Genomic DNA, 22509 nt, shown 5'->3' with positions numbered 1-22509 from the left:
AGTATAAACATTAAACAGTTTAGTTTAAGATTCAAGCTGTGCAGCAGTATACATGTATACTCATATATATATTGTGGAGGAGATATATGTAGTGTAGGTATACAAGTAGACAACTTATCCCTCCCTTATTAGATCCCTCCCTTATCAAATCCCTCCCTCCCTTACTAAATTCTTTTCTTACTAGATTCCTCCCTTATTATAGATCCCATTCTGAATTTCTCCCATTTTCCTTTCTTAACCCTATCTTGATTGGGCAATTTTAATCTAATAAAGATTGGGTGGGGGGGGGGGTATTTTGCCTTAGTGTTGAGATAGAGCTAATTGTGTAATATGTCCCTAATCAATCTTTTCAAGGGTCATGCTCATTAAAAAAATTCTAACCTCTAACTTTAATTGACCAGTGTATCCCCAACCTATAGTCCTGACGTTCAACCTTTCACCAACTATATCTAACTCCAATGACCGGTTAAGGTGTATAGGAAGATTTTAAAAAAAACTAAAAATTCCCCCGGAAAAATATCAAAGAATGTATTTTTTTGACAAATATTTACATGACATACATTTTTCAATGGCTTTTCAAATTAGTTATTTTGATCTGTATCTCAATTAATTAAAGATTATCCGTACAGACGATTTTGGGGTTTTCAATTAATTTTCATGTGTATTGGGACACACTGTACTTAACACTGCGACAAATGTCGCACGTAGCTGCAGATCTCAATAGATGAATTTATAACTTCTGATTTTTATTTTTATAAAAATTTTATGAACGCCTTGTGATAAGTTTTACTAATATCTAATATTATTAACATACTTCATGCATGAATAAAAATTAATTGAGTCTTTGCCACAAATTCTGATTTTCAAATCCCCTATATCCCATCAGTGTCGTAGATCTGAGATATTTCAAACTATGAATTCTGATAGATCCAATAAGCTAAGTTTGAAACATGATGGTAAAGAGATTTTAAAATCAAAGTTTGTGGCAAATTGAGTCATTTATATTTAGAGAAACAGTGAACATACTGTATCACGGTGCAGCCTATCAATAGATATGTCAGAAATATGTAAGTTGAAAAGTATATAATCTAAATTATTAAAATTTAACAATTTAAGAATTTGTAAAACTACCAACACCTCATTCGTAACAAAAAAATGAAAGTGTTTTTCACTCCCTCTTTCCTCTCTCTTCAACATCTTTCATTTTTTCTCTTTCTTCTTTTTTCTCTTTTCTTCAACCAAGATTTAGCATTATTGTTCATCATTAGGCCTGAGCAGGCAGCGGGCAACCAAACCTAAACCAAAGTACTAAGAACCATATCGTTACCACGGTGTTCTTGAAAGACCTCTAAGAGATAAGAAAAATCCTGCATATAACTTTTCTTGAGATTCTGAAAGAGCTCATCAAGACAAACATTTGGCGATATGTCAGCACTTTTTCCTGGGGCGAATTTTCCTGCGATTCCCATATTTGCAAAATAATGTTTTATTGACATTTTTCAGCTCTTTATATAGAAACTTACTTTTAACATTTTGGAAAAATACCCGTATTTTGATGTAAAATGTATTTTAAGATACTATGTTTATGCTGTGGATATAATTATAATATTTTCTTTATTAATTTTGATCTCTAACACTGATTCACAAGACTTTATGGTGAAATTGAATATGTGTACTGGAGATTTACAGTTGAATTTCCTCCCAGAGAAGACCTGCTTAAAGTCCAAGAGCTAATTATTTACTCTTTGCTCCAAACCTTCCTCTATCCTTTATTCATTAATTCTCGTCCGAACCACATACTTCTCATTTACTCTTCCGATATACCTCGAAATTCTCGTCTCGGCTCGGACGAGTAAATGAGAACAATGTGGCTCGGACTAGAAATTGTTGTGGTTGGCCTTTCTCCCCTCATGAACGTCTTGTTTCTTATTCCCTGTTTACAAATACATACACCTGCAAACTAGGTATATTCCCCTATCTGGAAAATTCATAATTTTCAATGTTTATAAAAAGTGAATTTTCCCCATCTTAGTATATGTGCGTTAAACATGCTAATAATTTAAACATCGCAGCTGCAGTTGAATTCTGATTGTGATACACTGGGGTCTCCTTATTAAACATTACAATGGTGTAAAAGGGATCAGTAGAATTTAACTAATTTAATGGCAAAACTTAATATCAATAAGTCACTCTCATGTGGGCACATATAGAAATTTACTATGGATGAACAAACTAGGGGTGCACGCGAAGTTTAAATGCCCCCTCCCCTTTAAAACCCTGTTTTTTCTGTATTGTCTATGAACTCCTAAGTAGTCCTTAAAGGGTGTTTAAAAACCAAAATATTTTTTTCTTCCCGAGGCTTAATTCTTACCGGAACATAACTAAATTAATATCACAATGTCTCTAGGATGTTAGAACTACAGGGTGTCCCAATAAACATGGGAATTGAGAGAGAATTTGAATGTCGTCTTTGATTTATGATATTAAATGCATGGCAAAGAAAGTAAAAAAAAACGAGGCTGTATGTCTGACGATGGTTAATATATATATCCTCTTGTATCTTAAAAATTGACGAAAATATTAGATATTAAGACAATTTTGATTTATTCAATAATTTGAAATTTAGACTAATTTGCAATATCTCCATGAATTATGAAGATCCAAAAATGGTCGACCACAGTTTGAAAATCTCAAGACCAGGCGTTTTCGATATTAGATGCTTGAGCTGGAATACTACATTTATTGTGTTCATGAAAAAATTCTGCATGGATTGAAGACGATATAAAAATCATCACTGAATTCCCATGTTTATTGGGACTCCCTGTATATACATGTTCAGCCTGCTTAAAATGAATGCTCTTTGGGATGGAACTGAGCTGTCGACCAAAAGCTGATCTCGCCCCCACCCCCTTGTATACATCCCTTGAGCTCAGAATATAGCTAGTTAACGCACTCCAATCTCTGCCCCGACTGATAACTCTCCTTCAATGACTATACCCGTATAGTCTATTTTCTAGGTCGTAAAAAAAATGTCTTCCCGTTTAGTACTTTATGCAGAACCTGGTCAAGGAGGGAGCCATAGCACTGGTACTATAGTGATATACATGTATCAAACAGGATTTATTAAATTATAAAAGTAGCCTTAAAAGGACTGTAAGCGTAATTTCAAGTGAACCTCCATGTGAAGATGGCCAGGCCCGATCTTTAAAGTTATCCTTAAAAGTTTTGTCTGATCAAGTATTAATTGGATATCATGATGTTTGATTATTTTCAATTGTGGTATCTTTACAAAAGTGACTTGCGCATTTCTACTGCAGAAAACATATCAAGGGCGTTAATAAAAAACCACACAAATGCATATTTTTATTTATTTTACAATGATTTAAAATGTACCTATTTATAAGTTTGCATATTTAATTTGAACAGAAATTGACGTTGGATAGAAGCCAGTAAACATCTCTACAGGGTTTATAACGTGTTTTTAAATCATTCAATATTTTCTCTAGGCAGAGCATGCACTTAAGAATACCCAGAAAGTTCTCGAAAAGCCAAACATTTGTCATTTTGGGGTCGGATTCCGTAATTCAGCATTTTTCATATCACACTGAGGTTTTTCTTCTCTAGTGTAGCAAAAGGTGCACTGGAGAGTTAAATGGTTAAAATAGTAAAACTTTTCAATAACTTCTTACTACTCATCAAATCTTTCCTTTTTTTAAAATTTTTTTTCATTATTCAGACGCGCGGTCCGAGGGAACGGGAACTGGAACAGGTATGGAGGGAGGGAAGGCGTTTTCTTTCATACCACAAATGATGCCGCAAAATTCATTTCTCGCTTACTAATTTATCTTCTGTCTAAAGGGAGCCCGTACCATTTTAAGGTAGAATCGAATTAATTGCTTCTTTGTCATAAAACTTTCATTTCTGCAATCCAAAGATGTATTCTCATAATGCAAAGATATATGAATTAAAAATGTTAGTTTGTGTCAAAAACTCAATTCCTTTTTTGAGGTAACTCCAGCGAACATTTTTTTTATAAAATCAATTTTAAGCTTTAACATTATTTTAAAAGTAATAGTGTTTTTTTTCTATAATAGAAAATTTCCTGTGGGCGTGAAAAGAAAATGTAATTTATTTGAATTTTTTACTGATTACATGCACCTCTTTCGTGTGCTAAATACTAAAACCATACATGTTTACTTTCCTCCATGTTTGATGGATTCTTAATGTTTCAGGAACTATTGGTGAAGATCTGGAGATAAGTAGACTCAATAGATGCTTAATAAATACAAGGTACAATATTTTAATTTTTAAATGTTAAGTGTTCACCTTCATGCTCAATGTCTGTTCAATTACCTCTGTGATCTATATAGACATGTAGATTAGCCTGATATTTGCTTTGAACACATATATCCCCTTAAACACTATTAAAGGATTATATTTACAGGAGAGGTATAACCTTCCTTATCTCACATATTGGACTCGTCAGCTTGGTCGCAGGTAAAAAAAAATATAGTTTTCTTGTCAATATATGCATTAGATATTTAAAAATGTTTATTCGTTAATTATCTTAATACTAGATAGTAGACTTAGGTTAAATATTTTCATAAAATATATTTACTCACTTCTATAGAGTAAGTAAGTGTGAGTAAGTAAGTGTTTGAAATATTCAAAAGTTTATACCATCAGGTTGCAAAGATATAGATATTAGAAAGTTTGAGCTTGTAGCAAAGACTCATTTCCTTTGGTTCTAGATTTTCTTTAATTGCAGGTGCTAGATTTTCTTTAATTGCTGGTGCTAGATTTTCTTTTATTGCATGTGCTAGATTTTCTTTAATTGCAGGTGCTAGATTTTCTTTAATTGCAGGTGCTAGATTTTCTTTAATTGCAGGTGCTAGATTGAAGAGCATACGACCCTCTAATTTTAAACTTTGTAGAAAAACTTGATGCTTAAATTTTACACAAAATGTATAATTAATTTTTACTCTATTTAAATAAGTCTTTGCCTCAAACTCTGATTTTCTAATCCTTATTTCTTTGCAATTCAATTTGTTCTACCTTTGATATCTTGAACTATGAATTATGTTGCATTAAATAAACTAAGTTTGAAATATTAAAGGATTACACCATCAGGTTGAAAAGATATTGGGATTAGGAAATTTGAGTTTTGGGCAAAGATTCAACTACCTTATTAATTTTTGTTATAATGGTTGCATATAGGTTACTGTACTCTTGGAGCAATCCTTTTTGAACAGCTTGAAAGAGATTATGAACTAGAGGTATATTTAAAGTGTTCTAGATAAAGCTAAAGCTAGTAACTACCTAAAAAACCGTCGAATTCATTTATAAGATGCTTATCAATTTACCAGCAGAAATATAGATCCGTGTTACATTAAGAAAATAATCTTAACTTTAAAATCACTCATTAAGGTGAAATAGGCCTGCTCAAACTGCCGAATCGCTGCATTAAATTGAAAATCGTTTTCCTATTCCAGAGTTTTCTGATTTTTCTATGAAAATTTCTTCTCTGATTCTTGTATGAAAATATGTTTTAATTTCAGGTAAAACAAAATATGACAAGAACAAGGATTAAGCTGGGAAACAATATTTGGAAACTTACAAACAATTCCCTTCTTCTTCATAAGGTAAATCATTATGAATAAAATAGTTTTTCAAAATTTATAAATTTTGAAAAACAAATTATAACAGCTGAATAAACTCAGTGTTCAGGAGTATAATCATATAAAAACTGTGGAACAGGGTTACCAACATAGGATGTACTTGTATTATTGTAATATATTAAAACTTAGGAGGTCTGGATACACAATGTAATAGATTAGTATTCAGGAGGTCTGTATACACAATGTAAAAGATTAGTACTTAGGAGGTCTGTATCCACAATGTAATATATTTGTATTTAGGAGGTCTGTATACACAATGTAATATATTAGTATTTAGGAGGTCTGTACTCTGTATACACAATGTATAATAGATTAGTATTTAGGAGGTCTGGATACACAATGTAATATATTAGTATTTAGGAGGTCTGGATACACAATGTAATAAATTAGTATTTAGGAGGTCTGGATACACAATGTAACTGCTATGATGACAGGATTTGAGAAAGAACTTTTAACTGCTATGAAGGTTTGATCTTAATACTCTAACAATCTATTACAGTAGATTTCATTAAGGAGATAAATGCAGCGAGGCAATAATACCGAAAATACTTTTCTCCATTTTCTTTCTCTTTGTATTTTGAATGTCTCATTCTTTCTTTCTTCTTCTTCTTCCTTCATTATTCTTAACTCCTAATTCGTTTTTTTTCAATTTTTATTTTGCATTCTTATTTCCCCCGTTTTTTTATCTTGCTTGGTTATATTTTTTTTCCCCGAGGAAGTGACAGCCATTATTAAATTGACAACATTTGCATTTCGGAATTGAGTCTTTGCCACAAACTCAAATTTTCTAATTCTAAAATCTTTGCAGCCTTTGTTGTTTGAAACTTTAATAATTTGATTCAACAGAATTCATAGCTTGAAATATCTAAGGTCTATGACATTGGGAAAGACTCAATTCCTTTTCCAAGAATTCGGGAAATTTTCCAAGAACCCAGATAATTGGAAAGTTTTAATGAAAACGGTTTATTTATTGAAATCAAATTAAATTTGTAGAAATGCTGTAAAGAACTGAAGAAAGTGCACATCTATCTATCTATCTATATACTTTGCTTCCAATACACGTCAAAACGGGTGAACCGATCGGGCCCAAATTTTGTGGGACCTCGCGTGACCCAGAGATGTTTCATAGTTGATCAAATTTTTAAAAATTTGTCTCAAACAAAATTCAATTTTGGAAAATTTTGGAAATCCACGAACTTTTTTTTTATAAGTTCCACAATTGAAATAGAGGATGGTCGCGAAGTACACTAAAAGCCTAGTTTCAGTATATCTAATCAAACCATTATTTGAATTACTTTATGAAAATTTTGGATACATCACCGATCATTTTATAAATTTTAAAAAATAGCTTTTTGTTGAAAACTAAACCCTAAATCTATTTTAAGAAATTCAACATAAATTAAATGTTGAAATTGTGTATTTCATCCAAAAATTAAATCATGTTAAAATACGATGAATCCAAACTGTGTTTTTAGAATGGAAATGATCAAGAGATCAAAACTTTTGTATTTCTAGATTAGAGGGTGGGATGGAAGTGAAGATATGAACAAACGAAAATGGACACTTGGAAAGTACATTTTAAGTCCATAAAGTACATCAATAAAACCTTGGAAAGTACATTTTAAGTCCATAAAGTACATCAATAAAACCTTGGAAAGTACATTTTAAGTCCATAAAGTACATTAATAAACTTGGAAAGTACATTTTAAGTCCATAAAGTACATCAATAAAACCTTGGAAAGTACATTTTAAGTCCATAAAGTACATTAATAAAACCTTGTAAAGTACATTTTAAGTCAATAAAGTACATCAATAAAACCTTGTAAAGTAATGGATTACACTAAATTTCATAGTTTGGATAATAATTTGCAATCAACGTACTTGTTATAGACTCAGCAGCGATGAAAATCAGTTACTATGAGTCTTATTTGCTATCGCCTCATTTGCTTTCAATTCAATGCTGTCTATATAATTTGGCCTGGTGTGCTTAAGGCCTGACATATATTCCTTAACACACTTGCCATAAAGCCTCCCACTTGCTATCAGGTGATCTTTTTTATTTTGCCTTACTAGCTATCTGAATGTTTGCTTTCTAAATTAAATTGCTATCAATGTTCAATTGCTAAGAAAAACTAGTTGCTATCAAAATTAGTTGCTTTCTAGATTAGCTGCTTTCAAAACCTGTTTTTGGTTGCTATCGAAATTAGTTGTTTTTTTTTAATCTGCAGTTACTATCAAAATTAATTTGTCAAACAGTCGCTATCGACACCAGTTATTTGTTGTTATGAAAACTAGTCGCTATCGACACAAGTTATTTGTTGTTATGAGAACTAGTTGCTATCGACACCAGTTATTTGTTGTTATGAGAACTAGTTGCTATCGACACAAATTATTTGTTGTTATGAGAACTAGTTGCTTTTTTAATTAGTTTCTATTTCTCTTACGCGCTGGTCAGTGATATCTGACCCATAGGAGGAGTGTTTATTTCCAACTTTAAGAATCATAGTTGATTCTTCTGATTCTTAAAAACAACAAAAAAAAACACTGCTTTGTATACTGACCTGTATAGGTGACATTTGTGGTGTTATTTATAGCTATCCTTGTCTTTAGTTGTAGTGAAAGTAATTATTTTAGTTTTTTGTGTAGAGTTTTAATAAAAAAAGGAAAAAATGAGAATTGAGGACAATAAAAAAATATTATAGCTCATGAATAATGATGAAAGATAGCAAAAACTTCGAATGCAACTGAGGATTACATATATTAGCTAATTGGCCTGACAGCAAGTTAGCCTCGATAGCAAATGTGTTAATAGCAGTTGAGACCTGATCCCAAATAAATTGATAACAAATGAGTAACGAGTTTGATAGCAAATGAGTATCGATTTTGATAGCATATGAGTAACGAGGTTGATAGCAAATGAGTAACGAGGTTGATAGCAAATGAGTATCGATTTTGATAGCAAATGAGTAACGAGGTTGATAGCAAATGAGTAACGAGTTTGATAGCAAATGATTGGATAACAGTTAATTTCAGTCTTCTTACATTTTCTTTAATTTTTTCTGCAAGGAAGTTGTTTCTATTACTTCCCTTTTACAAAATGATCATTAACAATAACTTATAATTGAACGAAATCACCAGCTGGTTCCTTATTCTACTCAATAATAATAATCTCAACAATTGGATATGGAGACCAAACACCTAAAACGCAGTGGGGGAAGGTAGAAATTCAACTTCCATAATACAATATAATTACGTTATATTATTATTGTCTATGTTTTCCCAAATGATTTGAATAGACAACTGCAATATTTTGCTTTGTACAGGGTGTCCCACATCATTTCAGATCGTTTATAGCTCTAACTTACGATTTTCGGGACTAATAAGACATTTTAAAAAAGAATGACTAATTTTAAAAAGTTGTATAAGCCTAATATTAAAATTTCCATTCAGAAAAACAAGGTTTTTCGAGTATTATGTGTGTATTTTGGCGTTAAATTTGGGACGCTCTGTATGTAACGATATATACAATAAATATGTGTAGTTACTATTTTTTACGCATAACTTTATATTGCTAAAATATTATTTTCTATATATTTAATTATATATAATACTACTGTACAGTATATGTTTAGATAGCTACGATATTCTACTCTATTCTTGGGATACCACTGTTCATGCTTTGTCTCTTTAATATTGGAGATAGCATGGCCAATATGTTCAGGTATTTTATATTAAAAATAAACAAGGTGTGATCATAAAAATGTTGAAAAGGATGCAATTAATTCTGTCCTTTACACTCACATGGTCCCCCCCCCCCCTTGCATTGCAAAGAATAATCAAAGTTACACTTGTATTACAAAAAATAAATAGCTTAAACCATCCAAAAAAAGGTGTGAATATGATCTTCGGATTTAAAGGAGGTGGTTGTTCTTTGACCTGTACACATTATGTAATTGTTATCTTCATTCACTAATATCTCACATTTAATTTTACTTTTAACAAAGTGCTTACAAATGTACTGAAACTGGACATCGCAATGCAGAATTTCTTTTCGATAAAAACATAGATATAGTTTTGATGAATTACTTTGGAAAAAAGTTTTCAACTTCCTCTTTATTTGTGTTCAAAATCCACTGAGCAACAAAATCCTGTCAATGTACTTCCTTGGTTTTCTGAATAGAATATGATTTATTGATTTACGAGCTATGTTGTATGGAGGACAGTTTATTAAAAAGTTATTCTTATTATTGAGATATAAGCGTTTTCAAGGGGAAATTCTTTAATCATAGAAATCCAAATATTTTTGTATATTGTAGTGAGTTAATTGAAAATTGTTTCTTTGCCACTCGAAAATATTTGTGTACTAAACCTGCTGATTAAGTATAAAAACCCTCTAGGAAAGTAATTAGTGGAAGAAAATATCAAATTGCAACCACCTCCTTAGCTTCATAAAGATCACACAGACTGAAGATTCCTTACAGATGTCTTGAGTTTTCTTTCTAAAGTTTCGTACATCTATTTCTGTTAATTTCTGTACATTGTGTACATGTACATTGTACAGCTCCAGCAAACCATGAAACTGAAAAATAACAATGATATCTCCAGATTCCTTTACTGGAGGGTCTGTTGTGCTCTTTGCACTACAAGAAAAAAGGTAATATTTTATCTGAAATTTGTCCAAAATTTATATTGCCTGTTTTACATATATGAAACCTGTGTGATGTACTTAGTAAAACATACCCAACCAATGAAAAAAAAGAACTTTGAATTTATATAAATTTTGTTGGATAAACATTTTTTTAAACTGCCAAACTTTAAAGATTGATTTTTGCCTAATTATTATAATTGAAAAATGAAAATTATCAATATTCACAAAAAAAAGAAATTGCATTCATTCATCTGGCAAACCTAATTTAAGGAATTTTTTCATTTCCAAATGTGGTCTGCAACTTTTGTGCTTTTATTTTGTGCATTAAAATATATGGATGATTTCTTCCAAAATTAGAAAATTTTTGCTTAATTTGATAAATAGAAATCTAAAGAAAATTCTTTATATCTCTGGTAACTTTAAACACAAAAATGGTAGTCTGCATTTTGGTTAATTAAAAACTAAGTTTTTTTGTGATATTTTTTTGCATAAAAAATATTGTTAAAATTAGGCTGCCTTATACGTATTTCAAAGGTCAAAGATGAGTTTTGTGTCTTTTTTTATTTGTTAAGAAATTCCATTAATCAAGATTATCACTGTAGTTTTGCATATGTTGAGGTTAAAAGAAAGTGCAGGACAAGTATCAGAACTCCAACAGGATCTAGAACTGGTCCCAGGCATTCACTCAAGTTCAGAGACAATATTAGTCTGGGGGGAAGATCCCCCAGACTATCCAGAAGGTAATTATCTTCAAGAGAGCCAGATCATAAAAATGAAAAGTTGATAATAACGATTTAAATTACTGTCAACTTTGTTGTTTGAAAAAGATAGATGAGTCAGAACATAAACTATCACAAGTAAATACTTTGTCTTTAGAAAACATTAACCAATATATAAATAATTTGCATTAAAAGTTTCCGCGGGGGGTTAATAAATAATTGTAAAAAAAAACGTTTCTTCTGCGGATCATACGTTCTTGCATGTGAAATTTTACAAAAGAAATTAGACTCTCTAAATTAACACAGTAAGATAAAGTTTTGTTATCAAGGGTTGAAAAAATAACACCTGAAGATATATTTTTGTTATCAAGGGTTGGAAGCATAACAGCTGAAGATATATTTTTGTTATCAAGGGTTGGAAGCATAACAGCTGAAGATATAATCAGCTTCACGGTGTCTAACTATGATGCTCTGGATACAGCTGATAATGGAGAGGATAATGTTTGGAACGCAAGGTCAGCCAAAAAAAACATTGATAAAATGTGAAATTACGAAGATGACATTAAAACAATAATTACAAAGTTACAGTGCAAATAGTTTTACGAGTGACTTATAAAATCAATTTTTCAGTGAAATGAGTCTGTTGACAATGCACAAAGGCTGTCCTTAATGTTATTGGACTATTTAAAGTCATAACTTTAGTCTAATCGTCATCTTCCTTTTCCGCAGTTTTCTGGTTCTCTCTGTATGTTGCTGGAAAAAACATTTTTATTTTCCTTAATATTAAAAGAGTTTAAATATGAAATTAAACATAAAGTATTGCATAATTACATAATTACATTAAAAGAGTGGTTTATTCCTAAAATGTCTTCCCTTGGTAAGTGCAAATCGAGTAAAGGGACTTCTTTTGTAATACATGAAACGCAGTTACATTATAAAGTAATAATTATAAAAGTATTCAGAAAAAAGTTCTTATTTCTATCACGAAAAAAGTTCTGCAGAAAAAAGTCATTTTCATCCTTTCACTATATGATTTCATACTAAATGTACAGCTAAACCTACAGACACTGAGTTAGAGTGAATATTGCTCACAAATAGATACTAATTAAATGTAGATTTTTCTTTAATTAAATCGATGGGGGTCTCTTCCTGGCAACCTACATAAAATTACAAAATATAGGCATTAGAAAATTTAAGCTTGTGGCAAATTAAATCGATGGGGGTCTCTTCCTGGCAACCTACATAAAATTGCAAAAATATAGGCATTAGAAAATTTAAGCTTGTGGCAAAGACTTAATTGTGTTTAGAGATTCTCTGAAAGTTTGTGAAGAAATGTGCAAGGATAGTTCTGATCTAGCTCCGACAGGAACTGATGTTCAGAATACTCAGTTGAATGCAGATGAAGTGTTTAAACCCCAGGTTACACGCATGTTTTTTGTCCTAAAAATAATGATTAAATGCAGTTTTTGAAATATAATTTTTTGTTAACAATCATTAAAAAAGCACATGCAATTCATAGAAAATTGTTTTTAATACACGAGTTGTTTACATATAATGTAAAACTTTAAAACTCGATTTTAGAACTACAGGACTTCCTTCAGAGGCGTCAGTACGGAATGTATTTGCCACATTCCTTCAGCATCTATCTAACAATTCAATCTTTTCTACAAAATTTTAGACTTTGAAAGAAAAGTTATCACACTTGCAGAGTTATATCAATGTATTTTGAATGGAAAACCACATCAAACTGTATCAATGTCTCAAATTAATATTGATGGTTGGAAAGAAAGACGCCTTTAACTATAAGAGTAAATACATTTTTGCGCTCTTCTAAACACAAAATTACTTCGGATTCAAGATAATCTAGATATCTTAATAAATTCTAACAACCATTATTAAAAGATGCGCCAAAGTAATAGATTAGACTTCTTTAAAAAAAAAATTATTCAAGCGACCGAACCTAATATTATATGACTCTAATAAGAGGTTTATGGTGTAAACTAAATATTGCTGATCCCCCCAACCCGCCCCCCCCATAATACTCCATTATGGGGGGTGGGGGGAATTGATCCCCCTGAATTATTGAAATATTTAATCTTATTTAAAAATTCTAGAATTTGGGTACAGAAAGCGATATACGGTCGAGTAGGAAAAGTAATCATAGCTCTAAATCTCTAACTCTTCCATTGAGTAAGTAACATTTCTTTCTTTACAGTTTTAATAACTTTTGTTATCAATATGTTTATGAGATTAGATAATATTCAATAGTTTTTGAACACAGATTTAATTTGGGCGTAAATAAATTTAATTTGTCTTAAAATAAGTGTCATTTAATAAAATTCATTCAAAAATAAAAGATTGTAAAAAATAATGTAAAAAAATACTACATGTAAAGGGTGTTCTTATCAAATTTTCTTTGCAGAAACATCTGTCAGAAATAAGAGTTTGAATCGATTGGTACAAAAGTATCAATGTTCATGAATTTACTGTGATTCATGTTTGGAGCACTCTTTTTAAATCTTTAGAAAAATAATATTTCCTGTTGTATACAATAGTATCAATGCTCATGAAATAATATTTCCTGTTGTATACAATAGTATCAATGTTCATGAAATAATATTTGCTATTGAATACAATAGTATCAATGTTTATGAAATAATATTTCCTGTTGTATACAATAGTATCAATGTTCAGATAATCAATTAGATGAGTCCAGCAGCAGCAGTTACGATTTATCTAAGGCAAGAAATATAAAATAAATAATTAAAGGAATTAGGAAAACAAAATTAAGAAAAACTGTTAATTTATTCTTTGCCGCAAGCTCTAATTTTCCAATCCCCATATCTTTGCAACCGAATCTCGTAGACCTTAGATATTTCAAACAATAAAATTCAAATGATCTAAGCTTTAAATATCAAAGGTTTATCTGTCAGGGTGCAAAGATATGGGTATTAAAAATTTGAGTTTGAAGCAAGTATTAAATTCCTTTCCATAATTCATAATTCATTCCATAATTCATAATTTTGAAAACAATTTTTCTCAGAATTAAAAAAAAATATTAATGTTTTTTTTTATTGTATGATGTAGGATACATGCAGTATACAGGAGCACGTGTACTTACTGGTCTGGTTTTTAAAAAAACCGAATTTGAACCTAAGTATCTACTTGAATATATCAATATTTGAATCTAGGTCTCTACTCGAGCTCCAGCTCCAGCTCCATCTACTTTAACTAATATTTGAATCTAGGTATCTATTTGAATACATCAATATTTAAATCTAGGTCTCTATTCTAGCTCCAGCTCCATCTACTTGAATTAATATCTGAATCTAGGTATCTATTTGAATATATCAATATTTGAATCTAGGTCTCTACTCCAGCTCAAACTCTAGCTCCATCTCCTTGAATATATCAATATTCGAATCTAGGTCTCTACTCCAGTTCCAGCTCCAGCTCCATCTACTTGAATTAATATTTGAATCTAGGTCTCTACTCGAGCTCCATCTACTTGAATTAATATTTGAATCTAGGTCTCTACTCCAGCTCCATCTACTTGAATTAATATTTGAATCTAGGTCTCTACTCGAAAGCTCCATCTACTTGAATTAATATTTGAATCTAGGTCTCTACTCCAGCTCCATCTACTTGAATTAATATTTGAATCTAGGTCTCTACTCGAACTCCATCTACTTGAATTAATATTTGAATCTAGGTCTCTACTCCAGCTCGAGGAGCAGGTAGTGTTGTAACTACTCCGAGTAGAACAGCACGTCTCACAGGTACCTCATCATCATCCTCACCCACATCATCATCCTCACCCACATCCTCAACCTCATCCTCAACCTCATCCTCAACCTCATCCTCATCCTCAACCTCATCCTCAACCTCATCCTCAACCTCATCCTTGTCTTCAACCTTATCCTCATCCTCATCCTTATCCTTATCCTCAACCTCATCCTTATCCTCATCCTCATCCTTATCCTCAACCTCATCTTATCGTCGACCTCACCCTCATCCTCAACCTCATCCTCATCCTCAACCTCATCCTCAACCTCATCCTCAACCTCATCCATGTCTTCAACCTTATCCTCATCCTCATCCTTATCCTTATCCTCAACCTCATCCTTATCCTCAACCTCATCCTCATCCTTATCCTCAACCTCATCCTCAACCTCATCCTCAACCTCTTCCTTATCGTCAACCTCACCCTCATCCTCAACCTCATCCTCATACTCATCCTCATCATCAACCTCAACCTCATCCTCATCTTCAACCTAATCATCAACCTCATCCCTATCCTCAACCTCATCCTTATCATAAACCTAATCCTTATCCTCAATCTCACCCTTTTCCTCTACCTCATCCTCAACCACATCCTTATCCTCATCCTCAATCTCATCATCCTCAACCTCAACCACATCCTCACCCTCAACATCATCCTCTACCTCATCATCCTCAACCCGATCCTCAATCTCAACCTCATTGGCATTATCAAACTCTTCCTCCTCAACCTCATCATCATCCTCAACCACATCCTCATTTATATCCTCATCCTCATCCTCATCATCAGCATCAACCTCATTATTCTCAACCCCATCCTTACCCACATCATCATCCTCAACCTCATCATCATCCTCAACCTCATCCTCAACTCATCCTCATCCGGCCTCATCCTCAACTTTTTGTTTTTCCAGGATGATTGTCTTTAAGAAAGCCACAAAAAAATTCACGAAACCTTATCAAATTCAAAAAAATCTGCCTTTTTCAAAAAATGCAAGATTTGGACTCTGACCGAAGTTATAAGTCTAAACGAAGTAAAATTAACCGTTGGTTGAGCAAAGATTTGAAAATTAGTTTTGGCTTACATCTTCTGCCAGTGTTAAGATTTTGCATAGATAACTTTTAGAGCTAGAATAAAATTCTAAAATATGTTAAACTTTTCAAAATTTTGTTAAGTCTCTTAAAAACCTTGAAACCTTGAATGTTTAAATAAGGGAAAATAAGGAATCCCGGCACTAAATATGGGTAAACCCTTTTTTTCTAAAAATGCTCAATCAATGTTTGTGACAGGGTCGTGAAGTTTTCTTAAACACACATATAAGCAGTGCGCTGAAGTAGTTTAATTTGCCTGAGATTATCCGTAAGAAATTATTTTGATCATGTTTAAAGGGAGTGTTCGCGAAAAATGAAAGGGGGTGTAGGCTACGTTGATCGCTACTATTCTTATACTCATATTTGTTTCGTCTATAAGGAGAAAATGGTTAAACATACCGAAAACAAATTCACGTAGTTGCAATATTTCACTTAGATTAAAAATAAATCAATTTAATTTAAAACTAACCATTCAGTTATTATAACATTATAGTCGAATTTAATTCGATGCATTTATATATAGTTGATATTATATGATATTTTTTATTTGTTTTATACACGATTGTACTTTAAACGATGTTTTTTGTTGCTAGGCGTCGCTAGGCGTCTCCCACATGGAAGACACCTAGGAAGCAACGAGAGCCAAGACACCTAGCGGGCAAATAATCGTCATTTAAAGTATACTGTACAAGAAACTAATAATGTATATTATTAAATAATAACTATTTATGAATGCATCCAATTGAATTCGATAATTGTATCTGATTCAAATTTAATTGAACTGTTTACAATCTAAGTGGAATAATGCAACTTTTGTGAATTTGTATGGACGCTACGTTCTTCGGTATGAGTCGTGTTTAACCATTTTCTTCTTATAGGCGCAATGTAGAGAAGTAAGATTATATAGTAGCGATCACCATCGAATTCGATTCGACGTTAGCCTTTACCCCCTCTCGTTTTTCACGAACACTCCCTTTAAGGAGGTGAATTCTTTCACGAGTTTGAATACGAGGACTGGGAGGAGGTGGATGTAACTAAACCAATACCAATATGGATCTGCTTCTTTCTTGTCTTCTCATATATATGCATGGGTAGGATATATATAACACTTGGACAGACAGGATTATCCATAAAGAATTAGACTTCAGAGACGACTGCACGGAGTTTATGCTGTATGTTTTTATATATTAATGATATTAATGATATTCACTGGGTTTCTAAATTTTCTCTTTATAGTTTTTTCATGAACGGTTTATTTTGTTCTTTCACGATTTTAAAATTAACATTTTTTTCGACTCGTGGAAATTTCCGTTCATTTTTAAAAACTCGTTGCCCAACCCTCGATCCTGAAGCTGCTTACTTTTCTTTTTCGTTTTGGGCGGGCTGGGGCATTATTGAATTAAAAAAATCTCACTATCTCACAATAAATCACGATTGAAGAAGTTTAATTTCTAATCTGAAATTTAATTTACAAGTCTTACTACTCATACAATCATTTAAAAATAAAAGTCTAACTTTTTTCTTCTGAAATTTCAATTTTTAATTTCATCCTGTTACGAAAATAAAAGTTCCAATTTATTCTTTCTAATATCATGTTCCGAAAACAAAGTTTCAAATTACTTTTCTACGGTAAGTGTTGAATCAGAGAAGAGAAGGAGAGCATAGAGGTCAGGGTAGGAGAGCATAGAGGCCAGGGTAGGAGAGCATAGAGGCCAGGGTAGGAGGTAAAAGAGCCAGGTTAGGACAACAAATTCTGGGTATAAAAGAACATTGAGGCCGTAAACTCTGGATTAAGGATTTAAAATCAGGAATATAATATAAACTATATACAAATGTGGCGAAAGATAATCGATGACTATAGGTTGTAATATCTGAATGATTTGTTTGAAATTAAATTGATTTTTTACGGTCTAAGTCGTATGTTGCAATTTTCTCAATTTGTATGGCCTCTGTGTTATTCGGTATGAGACGTCTTTAACAATTTTCTCCTTATAGACACAACAGATAGAAGTAAGATTAGTAGCGATCAAAAGCGCTTTTTTATCGCATTAAGAATATACCCCCTTTCATTTTTCGCGAACACTCCCTTTAAACACGACAGAACATTATTAATTGATTAACAAATTAGGTGCGTTCTTGTTCAGTGGCTGGGAGGGTTGGCAGTTTCTCGACTCTTGGTAAATACATTTCTATTACGTACAGGGTTACCCACAAAGGATGAGAATTTAGAGATGACTGTACGGAATTTATACTGTTCCTTCTCTTGTGAACTTGTTTAAATCTCAGCTAAATCTTTAAATCAGCATGGAAAGCCTATATTTTAGGCTGAAAACTTAATTTTACCTTGAAATCGTCATAATTTTATTGTTTCAGGTCGTCTTTTCCTTTTCATTCTTTGTGGGTAACCGGTACCCACAATTCACGATGAATCATATTAACTACTTGGCCAATTGAACCCTTTGAATTTCTCAAAAATTAAAAACAAAGACTAGGTCTTATCCATGAAACAAATATTTTGCTAAAAAGAAATTGTACAGCTGAAGTTGATTATCAATTAAGAATTAATCCAATGAATGACTTAATATTAAAAGATTTTCACAAATGGAAAATATCTGAATTACAACTTTTTAGTGATTTCCAAAGCAAATGAGTTTTTGACACAAACTAAAAATTCTAATCCCAAAATCTTTCAAATCTGAAGATTTAAATGTTTGATATTTCAAACTTAGAATATTTGATCTAACAGAATTCATAGTTTGAAATATCAAAAGTTTTCGACATTGGGTTAAAGAGATATTGGGAATAAAAAATCAGAGTTTGCGGCAAAAACTCAATTCCTTTAAGTTTATGTTTCCAAGAAATCTATTTTTCATGTAAGACGACATTTGATCTCATGGTTTAATCTTTCTTTAACTAGAGTTGGATTTTAGAGTAGTCAATAATCTTAGTATTTTTAGGTACTTTTGTTTTATCACCCTCGCTACAATTGGATTTGGAGATTTTGTTCCAAAAAAAAGTCACGAGACAAACAAGGAAAACTAATCATTTGTAAATACTTTAACCTTAACGAATTGTAAACAGACATTATATATATACAGGGTGTACCAGTAAACGTGGGAATTCAGTGACGAATTGGATATCGTCTTTGTTGTGAATTAGCATTATACCTAATTTCAAAAGCCATAATATCATTCATGTCTGCCAGAGTTTATTTTATGAAAAGGGTAAATTAAAAGACTGTAAAGATGTGTCTATAATTTCTCAGCAAGATGAATAGTCAAGACGGACAAGTTTACGCTGTTTGTATGCTGCAATTTTCTTGTTTTACTAAGTACAACCGTATGTAGTCAAAACAAACAATTAAAATGTGAACATAGCAGACAAAACTCTTACAGATTACAGCTTTCTCAGAAGGTATCGCTATACTGAATCAAAGAATTATTTAAAAAGACGATATCGAATTCCCATGTTTATTGGGACACTCTGTACTATAAAGCAAACATTTACGTTTGCGTTTTTTTACAGTCGCACTTTCCCTTTCTTTTAGCGAAAGTTTTGGCTTCGAGTCACTATATTGAAGAAACGAACATCATATTTAAACAAAAATTTAATTTATCTTTTATTTTCACCAATTAATGAAGTTTTAACCCAGACGTTAGGAGAGCTGGGGATATCTGGATCTTACGCAGATCTAGTAACTTTAATTTCTATTGTTTCAAAACAATGAGAACCAGAAAACTGTGGAATAGGAAGACGACATTAAACAATACTTAAACGTTTTTGCTGTTGTTACAAACGGAATGCTTTTTTAAGAAATGCATTAGGTCATGTATTAAGTTAAATGGGTCTGTTTATACTGCATAATTCCTGTGTCTCATTTTCTTTGAACTATTTAAAGTCATAAATTAAGTCTAAAGTCGTCTTACTATTCCGGAGTGTTATGGTTCTCATTGTATTTTATTTGCATTTAAAAATCTGTTAAATTCTAGTTTTTTTCTGAAAAATTTATAAAAATTTTACGAAATCTGTCCAAGGTGAGTATCGTGATAAACTCCTTCTACTTGATGCTGGGAATGGCTTTGGTTACCACGACCTTTCATCTTCTGGGGGTTAGTTAAATATACATTACACATATATACATACATGGATATATATATATATATATATATATATATGTATATATATGTATATACATATATATCTATATATATACATACATGGATATTCACAAGAATGAAACTTTAGAGATGACTGTACAGAATTTTTTGTGTAAATTTTTTCTGTAAACTTCTTTCTTTAACAACTCATTTAATTATATCATTGAATGCCTATTTAGAGCGGCAACCTTATTATCCTTAAATTGCCATATTTGAGAATTTTTATGTGGTCATTATAATGTCTTATTTCTTGAGGAAACCTCCTTTTAAATCAGAAAAACACACGTAGCGAAGGGGTTGGGAATATGGAAAGAGGTTATTATCCCATAGGATGACCTTAATTGCAAGATTCAACATGAACTTTATTATAATTGATTTTTCAGGGTAACCAAAAAAACAGTTTTATTTAATTTCCAAAGTTCGTGAATGACCTGAAGGTTTTTTTTTGAGCTGACAGTGTAAATATTCTACACCAAGCAAAAATACCTTTTTTCATAATTTATTTTTTCGAAACCTCTTCTTTTCCTCAAAATATTTAGATGAATTTAATATTACCGCCAGTTTTTTTAGGAGGAGGTGAAGAACAAGGTCCGAAATGTAGCAACCAAGCTTGGGATTCTTAAGTCTGAGGAAGACGACTTTTTGGATTAGATTAGAGTTAAATATCTTATAATATTTTGTCTCTAGTCTGTAATTAATTGTATTTAAAAAATTATAAATGTAGATACTAGATAGATCTCAGCGAGTTGTAACTTTGAGGAATGCGCAATTGTGGAATAATTACATTTTCATAGAGAAAAAGTATGTCGCATTTTTGAATCTTGCATAGCATTTTGTCCTAATACTTATGGTTTAGGGATTTCTAAAATATGGTCGGCTATTTTAGTGCTTTTAAAATTATCGGAGATATTCGTTTATATTAAGAATTTTTTGTTTTTATTTATCTAATTGACATCAAAACAATATTCTTTAAATGTCCAGTAGTTTTAAAAGCACAAATAAAGGCAGATCTAATTTTGAAAATGGATTTTATTATTATATTTATAGAATCATATTCTTAAGTTCAAGTAGGCTAACAAATAAACGTCGCAAATTACGTTTCAAAGATCAGATCTCTAGAACTGTCATGTTTCGTAAGACACCAATACCATGTTATAGTAATGTAGAAAGAATGATTTTCTTGAAACAAGAACGAGAGGAAATTTGAACTGTTGGCACCTGCACAATTCATAGATTTCTGTACATTTCTTAACACGTGAAAACTTGAGATTCAGACATTTAATAGACATTTCAGATACAGATTAGAATTTTCATTGATGGGCAACATTTTTTAATATGTAGAAGTATGATTTATAAATTTACAAAAGAATTGAGTCTTTGCCACAAACTCTGATTATCCGATCCCTATATCTTTGGTATAAACCTTTAATATTTTAAATGTAGATTATTTTATTTAACAGATTTATAGTTTGAACTATCTAAGGTCTACAGCAGAAAAAATCCGAGTTTTGGTCAACGACTCAATTCCTTTGTATTGAAAATTATAATGCATATGTATCACTATTATGTATATTGTTTTTTTTCAATGCGTATCTCAACAGACATTAAAAAAATCAGTTTTGAGCAAAAATGTGAAAAATATGTGGAGTAAGTATCAATTCAAATATAGTAGTAATACTAGTTTATTAATTATAAACAAGATTATTTTGAAGAAAAAAATATCTTAACTACAAAATATGATTTTTAGTATTTTCCTCCGAAGTACATAATATCCTTTAAAAAAGAAACTATTTATGAGTGACTTCAATTCAATTGTTTTTATTGAAAAAAGTGAAGGATCAGATTCAATTTATTGAAACAGTTAGTTGTTAACTAGATAGATATAGATATATTGACATATTTGTATCACTAAAGTAAACTTCAACTACGATATATTAAATCGGGGATCTCAGGGGATTTTTTCATTTCTTAAGAATCAGAGATGAAAATAGATCGATTTCAAAATTCAATTTGAGTTGAGGCTATACCACTAACTTTTATTTTTAGCGAACACTCCCTTTAATATTTAGGATGAACCATTACAAATTAGAACGCTTTAGAATCAGTAATGTAATATATTTACATTTTCTAGATTTAGAATATCAGATGATTGATAACAGGCCTTATTTTGACACCTTGGGGTATTAAACAAGATGAATGGAAGAGAAACGTGTGGGGACCCCGAGAGACGGGGGGGGGGGGGAATGGAAAATGGGGATTCCCCCCCCCCCGATAAAACATTTCTTTACACAAAAAAACGGTACCAAAAAAAAGCCTTTGTTTCCATTTTTCCTGAATTATACTTCGATATTTTTTTTAACTGATTATTTATATTAATGGTTCTCTGCGAAAGTGAATTCCGCAGTTCTTGTTTTTAAGAAACAATGCAGAAATTA

General features: G+C 31.5%; 1 protein-coding gene across 2 annotated transcripts; it reads left to right on the top strand.

Moving 5' to 3' along the window:
* On the top strand, positions 1 to 20810 carry LOC111703223 (uncharacterized). 2 transcript variants are annotated; one of them, XM_023475107.1, is made up of 24 exons: positions 1 to 97; positions 1010 to 1067; positions 3737 to 3769; positions 4233 to 4290; positions 4445 to 4497; positions 5218 to 5276; positions 5559 to 5642; positions 6076 to 6144; positions 7194 to 7245; positions 8817 to 8896; positions 9311 to 9399; positions 10284 to 10332; positions 10945 to 11066; positions 11459 to 11560; positions 12353 to 12464; positions 13160 to 13235; positions 13740 to 13786; positions 14758 to 14824; positions 16898 to 17008; positions 18046 to 18094; positions 18875 to 18950; positions 19570 to 19611; positions 19952 to 20026; positions 20645 to 20810. In XM_023475107.1, exons 2-24 carry the CDS (start codon positions 1055 to 1057, stop codon positions 20723 to 20725), a joined length of 1599 nt encoding a protein of 532 aa, XP_023330875.1. In that variant the 5' UTR covers positions 1 to 97; positions 1010 to 1054; the 3' UTR covers positions 20726 to 20810. The 2 variants fall into 2 exon arrangements, with proteins under 2 accessions (XP_023330875.1, XP_023330874.1); XM_023475106.1 differs by lacking the exons at positions 1 to 97; positions 1010 to 1067 and adding an exon at positions 2998 to 3087.
* Positions 20811 to 22509: the final 1699 nt, after the last annotated feature.

This window comes from Eurytemora carolleeae, unplaced genomic scaffold, assembly GCF_000591075.1.
Source record: "Eurytemora carolleeae unplaced genomic scaffold, Eaff_2.0 scaffold467, whole genome shotgun sequence".
NCBI classification, from domain to species: Eukaryota; Metazoa; Arthropoda; class Copepoda; order Calanoida; family Temoridae; genus Eurytemora; species Eurytemora carolleeae.
Note: the sequence above shows the minus strand (reverse complement) of the source record. Positions and strands in the feature narration are given on the sequence as shown.